This window comes from Asterias amurensis, chromosome 2 (genome assembly GCF_032118995.1).
Source record: "Asterias amurensis chromosome 2, ASM3211899v1".
Lineage (NCBI taxonomy): Eukaryota > Metazoa > Echinodermata > Asteroidea > Forcipulatida > Asteriidae > Asterias > Asterias amurensis.
In genome coordinates, this window is record NC_092649.1 from 17,093,089 (window position 1) to 17,106,370 (window position 13,282).

General features: G+C 38.3%; 1 protein-coding gene across 2 annotated transcripts in view; it reads left to right on the plus strand.

The window, feature by feature from the left end:
• LOC139952308 (uncharacterized) overlaps positions 1 to 13,282 on the plus strand; it is a 56,363-nt gene that overhangs the window by 17,607 nt on the left and 25,474 nt on the right. For both annotated transcript variants that reach the window (XM_071951403.1, XM_071951412.1), the window contains exons 5-10: positions 2,459 to 2,552; positions 8,284 to 8,451; positions 9,163 to 9,303; positions 9,983 to 10,147; positions 11,227 to 11,368; positions 12,447 to 12,629. In XM_071951403.1, coding sequence (XP_071807504.1) covers positions 2,459 to 2,552; positions 8,284 to 8,451; positions 9,163 to 9,303; positions 9,983 to 10,147; positions 11,227 to 11,368; positions 12,447 to 12,629 — 893 coding nt within the window. The remainder of the gene's footprint in view (positions 1 to 2,458; positions 2,553 to 8,283; positions 8,452 to 9,162; positions 9,304 to 9,982; positions 10,148 to 11,226; positions 11,369 to 12,446; positions 12,630 to 13,282) is intronic.

The following is a 13,282-nucleotide window of genomic DNA, read 5'->3' on the forward strand; positions in this document are numbered from 1 at the left end:
CTGTTCTTTTAGTGTAAAAACGTGGGCGTGATCTCAACGTCCCTGAAGCGTTTCACGTTATGCAAGGGGGTCTATAGTAACTAAACATTTTCCTCATGCCCTTTTAGCGACAATCCATGACCTCATTGAAAGACTGTGTTCACACTTATAGGTCTGTGTTGCCAGTGAGCATTCACAGCCGATCGCATACTGCTGACCCCACCCCATTTGTACCCTCACCTGTGTCCAATTGTGCCCCTTCCTGAACCCAGCCAGTATTTCCTTCCCCCTGCTCTCAAATAACCCTTTTCACAACCCTCACTGAACTTTTAGATCGATTGATCTCCTATGTATAGCATGTCAAACAAGATACGTGTACACTCTAAGAACGTATTGGGGCAGTTCAAATGCCTATTTACAATGTTATGCCCTGGAACGTAAGGAACAGCGTACAGGATGGTCCGGTTAGATTTCACCGTTCATAGTGGTGTCTCCGATAATGGTTTTAACAATAATTGAACTGATGCCGCAGGATGAAATTTGAGACGCGCATTCAGTGTCTGATTTTCTTCAAGGACTCTCCTAATGTACATTGTACATACGGTGCATAGTATAGGGATAGAATGTGTTAGTGTACATGTACATCTATCTACATTTTTCGCCTAAATTTTGTATTGCTTCCAGATATAACATACATCTGCAATTTGGTCAGCATTTTGCAAAACGACTTTTTCCAAACATCAAAACAAAAAACAAAAACATCATAATTAGATACGTGCAAGACAGTCTGCAATGTGAGCTTTGTCGGATTTAGAAAGTACATACGTTGTATTTGAGGTTGAATGACAGCCATTGATCTAGTTTGCCATGAATATGAATTAAACAGCCATTCAATTAGTTGGCGAAATTAAATTTATTTTTATTATTTCCTTTTTTTCTGCGAGGGTTGGGGGGGGGGGGGCGATGTTGCCCTGCATTTCCACAACTCCCTAGATCCAAACAGATTGGACCCTTGTCTTGGAAAGTGGCTTTGCCCCTACTAAGATAAAATTCCAATGTAGTTTACACTCGGTATTTTGTCACTGTTAAAATTGATCAAAATATGACACAGTTCTGAAGACCCTCAAATGGTTTGACAACAGGGAAATGTCCCGCTTGGTTGGTGTATCATAAAGATTTTCTTGGCTAGCAGCCGGTACAATGTTCCACACAGTGATCATGTTCATACAGTTTGCATTTCCTTTGGTGACTGAAAAGGAACACCAAGCTCAACTGGAATTCAGGAAATACATGTTTTTTTTTCTTGTATGCCCCTCCCTTTTTTGCAGAGCGTAAATAGATACATTTACTGATAGTTTATCCTCGCAATGGAAAGTGAAATCTTCACAAAAGGTGAAAATTAAAAGTCATAGAGGATTCTTAAAAGTTAAATAATTTGTTTATGTAGAGGGTTTCACTATTTCCTTGATTGGCACTACAAAGAGAACTATATGACATGAAAACTGATATGAAAACCTTGAAGTATTGCTTCTCAATTAATGTTTAAGTCGGGCAAAGCTTTTCAGGGGACCAGTGGCAAAGTCACTTTGCAGTTTCTTCTGATGACCTTTCAGCCCCAAAATGTTTTTTAAAGTTATATTTCTTCTCCATAAACTTACGATATCATTGTCATCAATTGCTAACTAAACATGGTGTAATCTAAAAAATATATTTATTTATGCCAGGTTGGGCAAACTGCTTTGAATAAAAATAAAAAAAAAAATCAAATTCAGTTGAGAAATTTTAAAATTTTATTGACAAAACAGCTATGCATTTGTGCACAAATGCAATCATGTCTAGTTTAAAGTTGTATTTCTGCTCCACAAACTTATGATATCATTGTGCACACTGCGCTAGAAATGCAAGGGTTGTGGGTTCGAGTTCCACCCGAGTAATATGCCTGTAGTATTTTTTCACAGGACATGTGCTATAAACACTGATGTGTATGGGTAAAAACCAAAATTAATATTCTTTGTCCCGATGCAAATTTAAAATCTATTATATTGTGCACATTTGGAGACTGCCTGGAACTAGATGCCTGTAAATTGCCTTATGTGACACAGCCTTAAATAGATTATGTTGTTGTAGAATCCTCAAAGGTTGACATTTGGTTGGAACGTAAAGTCGTTGGTCCCATTGTTGTGTAACGCATGTAAAAGAACCCAGTGCACTTATCGAAAAGAGATGGGGTTCGCCCCCGTGTTCCTGGCTGTGGCTTCATCACTGCAATAACCTATCTTTCTGAAAGTTTGTTTTTACTCAGCGCCTTGAGTACCTTGTTTGGTAGGTACATGTATATGTTTGCTATATAAGACTTTGATATTATTATTACTATTATAGATGCCTGTAAATATTGCATTATGTGGCACAGCCTAATAGATGATGTTGTTTTAGAATGCTATGTTTGACATTATTTATTCTATTTTCCATTTCTTTGCAGCACCCCTGCCCCATCATTGACCTACAATGCCACCAGTCCAACCAGTAACAATGTACCCTCTCAGGACCTCTACCAGTTATCACATTATCTCAAGGTAAGATAGCAATTTCATAACTCATATATCTGATAAGCAGAATGAGAAAACATTGCTTAACAATTTTCTGTTAAGCATAATTAAGCATAAATAAGCAGGGTACCAGTCACATGGTGCAAGTTATATGGTATTTTATGTCTGGTAACCGTATTTTCAGTAAGCATAATTTGGTTGTGCTTAATTAAAAAATATGTACCTGTTCTGCTCAGGTGTTGTTTAAAAAAAAATTATAAAACAGAATTTGGGTATTTTTAAAGAAAAATAGTACTATGTTAACATGGGACACATCAGAAAATGTAAATTTAGGATGTGACCTTTCAACTGACCTTTTTGGTTGAATGGAAGCTGTTCGTGGCCGCTATAGGCATTTAGGTACAAGTCAGTTCCGGCTGGTACAGCCTCTAGTCTAAGGATGCGATTGCACTGTTTCTAAGACACTAGGCACTACTGGTTATTGTCAAAGAACAGTCTCCTCACTTGGTGTATCTCAACATACGCATAAAATAACAAACCTGTGAAAATTTGAGCTTAATCGGTCGTCGAAGTTGCGAGATAATAATGAAAGAAAAAACACCCCGTTCACACGAAGTTGTGTGCTTTCAGATGCTTGATTTCGTGACCTCAAATTCTAAATCTGAGGTCCTGAAATCAAGTCAATATTTCTTTCTTGAAATCTAGGTTACATCAAAGGGAGCTGTTTCTCACAATGTTTTATACTATCAAAAGCTCCCCATTACTCGTTAAGTAAGGTTTTATGCTAATAATTATGTTGAGTAATTACCAACAGTTGTCCACTGCCTTTAACGATTGGTCATGTAACGATGACACTGTACAAGTAGCTCTATGTTTGAACATTACCTTTAATGTGAATGATGGATGACCCTCATGTATTGGAATGTCTCATGAACATGAAGGAGGAAGTATTAATAATAGTTAATTTGATGTACCATGTAAACACATGGCCATGAACCGTAACAATCAGCAGTTTTAATTAACTGTGTCACAACTTGACAGCTGCCAACCAGTTTGGTTTATTGAGCTGTCAAATCTTACACATCCCTTTGCACTGCGCACACGGATCTTCACGTGCACATGTAGCAAAAGGAGCCGTGATTTATTGACATTTCAATTAAAGCAACAAGTAAAGCAGTTCGAAAAAAAAATATATAAAAAAAGTATTTAAGTGAGAAATTACCTCTTTCTCAAAATCTATGCTATTTCAGAGGGAGCCGTTTCTCACAATGTTTTATACTATCAATAGCTCTCCAACGCTCATTACCAAGTCAGTTTTTAGGTTAAAACCTTCTATTCACATCGACGTTATTTGAGGCATTAAGTTAAAAAAATGCACTTTCTAAGTCATAGTTCTTGTGCCAAAAATAGACTGTCAGTAATTTAGTGTCTCTAAGCTGGCGTGACAGTTTTCTAGACCATGGTTTCTGATCACATTTCTGATTTATACCCAATGTTAATGTCATTGAATGCAAAGGGAAGTTGAGATTCACAAAACACACCTCCCAAGTAGTGCAACGGATCAGTGGGGCTAAATCCTTCACTGTGCATTAATGACATCAAAGTTGCTTGGAATTCCCTTTCCAAAACTTGGCTTAATATAGACTTGTGGACAAGTAATAGACTTCTGGACAAGTCGTTAATGGTCTGTCGTGGTGATAGTCGAGCTGTTGTGATGCTGTAATGATTCAGGTCTCCGCGTTCGAATACTTTGGGCAGCAGCGTCGGGAGAATATCGCTAGTGTCATGGGAAATTGCAGAGAGAGTCGGAACGCTATCACTGCAACAGACATTTAACGAACGACTTGTCCACAAGTCTAGGCGTTAGAGAGTGATTACATGTATTTACCATACAAGAAGGAAGGCGTTACTGAGTGCATAGTTGAGTGCTGTGTGATTGCTTTTGAAGGGCGCACCAAACTGACTGAACGTCAGTAGAATGGGCAAGTTCTGATGTCTAGTTGTTCAGACATATGCCTTATCATGCAGAAAGGTCATGGTCTTGCATCCCAACCAAGGCATCTCTGGACATATTTTGTTTTCTTCAGAATTCAGAGAACACTCATGATATGCAGTGGGTATCTGGGATGTTTCTTTAAACAATACTATATGTGGGCAAATAACTGTTCATTACCACTCCCACTAGGTTAGAGCACTGACAACATGACATTATTTTAAGGAGATGTTCTTTTAAGCACCTTTTTAACCTTTGAACCTCAGCTAGAACACCATTAAGTGGCTTGAAGTCACTAAAATACCAATTTAATTACATTCAATGTTCACTGTGGTTAAGAGATCAAACACAAGAAGAAGTCAACCCTTACAAGGTGTTACATAAATGGGTCCCATGTAATTTAAAACCTTTAAAACTTGTCTGGAAATACATTTGTAAATAACGAGAAGTGCTTTGAGTTTCAATAGATAAAGGGTTAAACAAAATTAGTTATTTTAGTTCTAAATATTTTGTGTACAGTTTAGTGGCTTGTCGTAGCCATTGGACTCCAGTTCTGATGGCTGAATAATTGAAGTGTGGGTTCAATTCTTGGTCATGACAGTTCTGTCCTTCAGCAAGGCACTTAACCATAATTGCTTCTCTTAATCCAAGTGTTTTAATTGGAACCTGAGGGTGTTGAGACAGTATTGTCTTGGATTAACCTCTTAACGCTAATTCAGGAAGCTTGGTGTTGTATGCTCCCCAGAGAGTTGAGAGGAATGGTTTGATATGCCAATGAACTGGGATAATAATGCTATAAAGTGCCTCGCTCTAGCTACTATAGGATGTGTGCGCTATAAGAACTAGGTCTCCTGACGATGACTAGAGCAAGCTAGTCGAAACGTTGAAACCAAACCCAAGAACTGACTCTGCAGTAGTACAGTTAATTACGATCCTATAAGCTAAAGTAGTAGTCCCAGCCTATTTCTATACCATCCGTCTAGGTAATAGTTAATAAGCAGGACAGTTCTTTTCAGAACTGAGAAGTCTCCCGATCACCCGAACAATCTACTCCGCGGTAGTAGAATTAAGCCAGACAGTTCTCTAAGAACAAACTCTACCTGGCAAGTAGATACACACATGGTGTTACTGCAAACCAAATATAACAACTACATGTAGGTTACTATTACAATTTGAAGTAAGCTGAAAATTGGGTACATGTATCTGTCAGAGCTGCCAGCCCTCCCTGATTCTGCAGAAATTTTCCGGAAATTAAATCTTTCCATTTGCCCCTTTTATGTTTAATGTAGTTCTAAATATCACCCTGATTGTTGTGCAAAATCTCCCTGATTGCGCCAACCTTATTAAGCAGTAAATGTATTTGCATTACTTTTGTCTTGTATGACAGTACATGTATACTTGCATTATTCTTGTCTTGTGTGTTAAAAACACTTAACCAAAATGGGACGATCCATACAGGAGGATGGATTCATGCTTTAACTGTGTTTAAGCACAGCTCATTGTAGTGTCACGTTCTGCATGCTATTGGCATTGACTGACACTCTTTTTCCCCTGGCCCAGGAGAGCCAGGCTAAGTGCCACTTGCAATGGTGCCCGTTTGAACTTTGATTTTCTCCAGTTTGTGTGGAAATCGATTCAAATCATCATGAGCAAAATGACTTGTTACAAAATGCTACAATTAGCCTCACGTCCTGGTGTGGGCAAAGCACATAATCCCCCACAGCAACAGATCCCTGCGCACAAGTCAACCCCCAAGAGCCCATTTCCAACAGTGTGTAATAAGATTGTAGTGTTCTAGTTGTAGGGTAAGTGTTTAAGCAGCTGTGGATCCCTCTTCCCATCCTGTCCGTCTCCTCGATGATCTCCTTCTTCTTGCATAAGTCTTATCCTCCGTTAGGATGAACTCTTAAATGCCAGCTAACATAACTACTTGACTAGACATAATTTTCTTCAAATATCCCTAGTGGCTGGGAAAGGTCTCTGAAATATAAGGTTGAGAGCTAAGCAAGCTGTGTTTTAAAGCCATTGGACCCTTTCGGTTCAGAAAAAATAATAAAAGTTCACAGATTTACAAATAACTTACAGGGTTTACAGAAGGCAATGGTAAAAGACTTCTCTTGAAATATTATTCCATGAAATACTTTACTTTTTGAGAAAACAGCAAAACAATATAAATGCTCGTTAACGAGAATTACGGATTTATTTTAAACACATGTCATGACACCGCGAAACGCGCGGAAACAAGGGTGGGTTTTTCCGTTGTTTTCTCCCGACACCGATGACCGATTGAGCCTAAATTTTCACAGGTTTGTTATTTGATATAGAAGTTGTGGTACACAAAGTGTGGGCCTTGGACAATTCTATTTACCGAAAGGGTCCAATGGCTTTAAAGGATTTGGGTACTTTTTCAAAATGTCCATAGATTTACATTAAACTTACAGGGTTTGAAGATAACGATAGTGGAAAGCTTCCCTTCAAATATTACTTACTGAGGTGTTGTAGTTTTTGAGAAATGAGTAAAACAATGTCATGAAAATACCTTTGTACATGATTAAAATAATTTTCGTCTCATGAGACGAAAAATTATATTCATGACATTGTTTTACTCATTTCCCAAAAACTACAGTACCTCAGCACGTAATATTTTCAGGGAAGCTTTCTACTATCATTATCTTCAAACTGTGTAAGTTTAGTGTAAATCTGTGGACATTGTGTTTTTTGTCCTACAAAAGTTACATAGACCCTTTAAGTAGCTCATACTGTACATATAAACTCAAGTATGTATGGCTGGACAATGCTAATTGAAAAAACTTTGTTAAGAGAGTAAGATATTTACACATCAGGCCATTTCATGGTAGGGCAAGACCATTTTCATTTTGCAAATGGCACTTCCAATGGAAAAGGCTATGGGATAGTTTTAAAAGGGCACCAAGGCCAACACCAGGGCAACAGAGGACGTGGCTTCCGTGAAAAGTGACCAGTGATTCATTTCAAACCATGTGTTATGACTTCATGTTAAGGCAGAGAATACTTCCCCTTTTGACCAAATAAGGTTCAGTGTAGCTTATGTGTATTTCCCTCTAGCATCAGCAGTTTTCTTGACAGAGTGTTATTATAAACATTGCCATAGAATGAAGTTTAGAATGAAAGAACTATGGAAACCTTTAGCTTGATAATACACATAGTTGACAGATACTATGGTCACTTTTTAATGTCATGTAATAATAATAATAATAATAATAATAATAATAATAATAATAATAATAATAATAATAATAACAATAATAATAACAGTATTTATAAAGCGCCAAATTGCCAAAGGATACAAGGCGCTGTGCCCAATTTCATAGAGCTGCTTAAGCAAATAATATTGCTTAAATCAAAATAAGCATGATACCACTTAAAATTGGTCATGTGACATGGGCGTTGAAGCACAAAAGGTTGCTAAGCACAACAAACCGTTGCTTAGTCAAAAAATATGTTACCGGCTAGAACACCAAACTGTTATCATTGCTGTGACTGATAACCCGGTCATTTCTTTGCTTAAAGCATAATTTTCTGTTTGAATTATTATAGCTTTATGAAATTGGGCCCAGGTAAATTGGCCAGAAAAACTTATTCTGATAAGCCCAATTTTGCTGTGCTCAGCTACTCCTCTGTGCTGTTAGCAGCTAATACATGTATGAAATTGGGTCCAGTGTAAAAGACCCTAATGTATATAACACTTTGTCTTGAATTTCTCCTCTCTTCTATTTCACCTTGTAGGAGGCATTACACAGAGAGCAGATGCTGGAGCAGAAGTTGGCCGGCTTACAGCGTCTCCTCACATCAACCCAAGAAGCATCTGAGAACAGCTGGCAGGCACTCATCGATGAAGACAGACTCCTCTCAAGATTAGAGGTCCTTGAGAGTCAACTTAGAGCATATTCAAAGGTGACCAGTTCACTTCCCTTGGTTTGTGTCCCCATCACCCCTCCCTAAAATGAGGCGATGATTTTCCCCAAAAAAGAAAAATGATGAAAAAATAAGTCATTTGAACAGGCTTCCTTTATATGGGCAGGGAAAGTATCGGGTTGTCGTCATTTGTTACATGATTCTTGTAGGTTTGTTACTCAATACTTCCGTAAGGCAGTAACATAAATATCAGGGGTCTCCATAAAACAAGCTTGCTTCGGCATGTTAGGAGACTCCCACCTTTTAATCATTACATTGTATAAAGTAATAATAATAATAATAACCGTATTTATAACACGCCTTTTTGCCAAAGGATACAAAGCGCCAGGTATTATTACTGCAAGGAGTGGGACGAAGTTTGAGATATAAGACCTAATATGCAGCAGTTCAGTTATGGAACAGTCTTCCAGAGGTTGTTAAACAGGCTGAGACATCAGAACAATTCAAAACCCGGTTGAAAACACATCTGTTTACTTTGTACAATAATTGTTGATTTCCTTTTACAGCGCATAGGGACCTCATGGTGATATGTGCTATATAAGAATGGTATTATTATTATTATTATTATATTATCCTTAGCACCATGTAATGGTTCACAATGTATCTGATGTGTATTGTTGTGTAAGCAAACTGATTGAGTGGAAATAAACTGAACTGAATTTGAACGTTTATTTTATATTTCTTCTACAGGCCAACTCTGAGGAGAGTATACGTAAGGAGCTTGTAGCTTTACAGGAAGATAAACATAACTATGAGTCTACTGCCAAGGAGTCTCTCAAGACAGCGCTAGAAGAGAAGTTAGAAGCATGTCGCAAACTCTCCAACATGGAGGTGAGGGTTTCTCACTAAATAGTTTACTTACTCCAGAAACTGCAGCACATTGGCAGAGAGGTCTACTGTCCTCTGGTGTAGTAAATTCATTTGCAGAATGGCAGTTTGAATCCCAGCCTGACACGTGGTCGTGTAGCTTGTATGTAAAAGTGTTCACCATACTACGGACCGTGTAACCTGTGACATTACATGTTTACAAAAGAGCCACTGAGCCTAGACTTCCAGAAGGCATGATTTGAACGCAGTTGTAAGGGAACAAATCTATAAAATATCACCTGTGCACCAAGATTGCACTACTGTTTTTTTCATTGTTATATTTTCTACAGAAATGGACACATCTCAAAACTTGTTCAGCCGTTACTTTTAAAACTCTTGATTAAGTTTCCCATATGACAGTGTGGTATCTCACCTGCCAGAAATTCCCATTCTTGCCATTCTTCTCTATTCCTTGCTGTTTGGTCCATACTGTTATATCTTATGCCATCCCTCCATCTTCGTCTTTGTCTGCCTGTTCTCCTTTTCCTTGTCCTTCAGAGGGAGCCGTTTCTCACAATATTTTATACTATCAACAGCTCCCTGTTGCTCATTACCAAGTAAGTTTTAACGCTAACAACTATTTTGAGTAATTGCCAATGGTGTCCAGTGTCCTTAAAAACTTTCCCATCTTATTTTTTGACAGAGGATGCTGAGCAACTCTGAGGATGAGTGTGCGCACTCTAAGGAGGAAGTGGAACGTCTTCAGGAGGAGCAGCAGACATTGATAACCAAACATTCAGAGGTGGTAGCTGAGCTCAAGGAGGTGGCAGAGAAACTTGCAGAGGCAGAGAAACTGCATGCAGATGAGGTTAGTTTCATTTAGTAAGGGGTAGAGGTTAATATTGTGTATGAAAAAGCCTTTGGAGTGCTACGGTTGCCCAGGTTGTATACTCCCCAGGGAGCTGAGAAAGCTTGAAGGAATGTTGTTGGCACAATGACTAGGGCACTACTGTAAAGCGCATCAAAATGGTTGTTGTGAAATGTGCCATATACATGTAAGAGCTTGTAACTATTATTACTAGTGTGTTTATAATGTGTCCAGATGAATAGTTCACTTTGTGTCTGTAAACCAGTTAACATTTGGGAGGTACCAGGGGTGGATTTCACAAAGAGTTAAGAATAGTCTTATCTTGAGTTTATGAGTTATTCGCGCTAACTTTGGACTAGCTATAAGTTTGTAATAACCCCTAGGACTAGTCCTAAGTTAAGACTATTTTTTTGAAATCTGTATTAAGGGGAACCTAGGGCCGCAAGCCATTTTCAGGAATTTTTACAGACATTAACTCTCTTTTCTGATTCTGAGGCAAAGATACAGCGTCTTTGCATAGAGCCTCTCCGGTGTGATTAAGACATTATTACAAAATCAAGGTCCAACACTTCCGATAGTTTGCTTTATCTCTGACCATTCAGGAAATCTTGATAATTCATTGCTGGAACTTTATGGGATCAGATACGCACCTGCCAATCTACTCATATTTAGCCTGAGGCAAGGAGTACCTACCCTATCAGAGTCCAAACATCTGGGCCATATTTCATAGAGCTACTTTAAGCACAAAAAGTAGCTAAACACAATATAATTATGCTTACCAGAACAGGGTTACCAGCAAAAATGCCATGTCACATGTACAATTTTTGACTGGTATTCTGCTCATTTCTGCTAAGCATAAAATTGTTTACCAATATTTTCTGCCTAAGCCGTTCCTTGAAATTTGCCCCAGGGTATTAAGTAGAAGCGTAGGCTGGAGGACTGGAGGTGGTCAAGTAGACTGGAGGATACTGTTCATTTAATAAAAAAAGCTCATTGCAAGAATATTCCACAGTACACTCGATGCTCAATATTTACAGCTATTCAAAATCGGGGGGTTATTTTACTACCCTTTATTGCAGGTGGAGAGATTAACGATCGAGAAGACGGAGTTAGAGCGGAAGGTAGACATCGCATCTCGTGAGGAGATCGCCTTGGCAACGAGGATCGAAGAGATGCAGGCCGAGTGTGACTTTGCCAGGGAGCAACTTATGGCTGTTAAACGTGAGTCTGGTATAGTAGATGTTCCTCAATCTGAATCTGAATTATATAGACGACAAAGCATCATAACGAAAAACATCACACCAACTTTTTGTAGAGAAGACATTGAAGAAATTTCAGTTTGAGAGTGGGAGGAAAACAATCCTAGTAGGGAAAACCCATGCAACTAGGGCCCAATTTCATAGAGCTGCTTAAGCTCTAAATTTTGTTTAAGCAAAAAAATCCTTGCTTCGTAAAATCAGATTACCAGCCAAGACTCCACTCAATTGTTATGCTAAGTAAACAATAGCCACATACCAGTCACAAGCAATGTATCTGACATGAAATTTTGGCCAGTAACATGTATAAAAAAAGCAAGCTATTTTCGTGCTTAAGCAATTTTTTTTGGCTTAAGCAGCTCTATGAAATTGGCCCCAGGTAGGGACTGAAAAACCCAATCCACATGCAAGTGTCTATGTGTCAGACATCAATAACAGGTGAAGAAAAAATGGTAAAGTGTGGTTCATACATGTAGCTCATTGAAAGGTGAATTGTGATGCAAAAGCTCACAGCAAACAAAGCGCTCATGTTAAAATGTGCTTAATTTTTGCTTTTCATATTAACTCCACCCAGGTACGTATTTCAAGTATTGGTCATGTGACATTTCTACCACTCAATCTTAGATCTTGTCTTTGTACCACAAAATTAAAATCTATTCTCTAAACTCATCTTATGTCACAGGTTTTCAAGGACTTATTTTTATGTGTCTGTTTTCCCCCCCCCCCGTTTTTTGTTTGTTTTTACTGCCCAGCAGGGTGGATATTTGTTTGTTTGTTTGTTTAGATGATCTTCCCATCAAGGGAACTCGGCAAACTCCCACAAATGGGATATAAACACCAAGCTGGCAACAACCAATCACTCTCATTCAAACATTGGTTTTATGTCAATAATTAAGTATTGCACAAATCAAGAAATTGTGATCCAGTAACTAGACGACAATACTTTTTCTAGTCATTGTGAAATCAGCAGTTCGCTTGGGGATTCAAACACACATTTGCATTACAAATTATTTATTATTATTATTGTTATTTCCTCCTTTCAGTTCGTTATGAAGAGGCTCAAGAGCAGCTCAGCCACTACGTCAAGGAGAAGGAGAACCCAGAAGAGAAAGAAGGACTGGCGAAGGACAAAAACCGGAAGATCATCCAAGAAAATGAAGATGACTCAAGACAGATCAGCAATAAAGATGAGACGGATTCCTCTGATACCAAGGATAATACTATAGGTGAGTTCTTAGTTGGGTAAATTCTTATCTGGGAGTGAGATGGATAACAAAGGATAATACTATAGGTGAGTTCTTAGTTGGGTAAATTCTCATCTGGGAGTGAGATGGATAACAAAGGATAATACTTATAGGTGAGTTCTTAGTTGGGTAAATTCTTATCTGGCAGTGAGATGGATAACAAAGGATAATACTATAGGTGAGTTCTTAGTTGGGTAAATTCTCATCTGGGAGTGAGATGGATAACAAAGGATAATACTATAGGTGAGTTCTTAGTTGGGTAAATTCTTATCTGGGAGTGGGACGGATAACAAAGGATAATACTGTTAGAGAGTTCTTAGTTGTGTAAACTCTTATCTGGGCCTGAGTTCATAGTGAGATTGATACAAGGATAATACTATAGGTGAGTTCTTAGTTGGGTAAATTCTTATCTGGGAGTGAGACAGATAACAAAAAATTTATGTGAGTTTTTTTATTGGGTAAACTGAGTTCATAGCGAGACGAATTCCTCAGATACCAAGGATAATACTGTTCGTGAGTTCTTAGTTGGAGAAATTCTTATCTGGCCCCTAGTTCATAGTGAGATGGATATCTCAAACACCAAGGATAACGCTACGTTGAGTTCTTTGTTGGGTAAACTCTTATCTGGGCCTGAT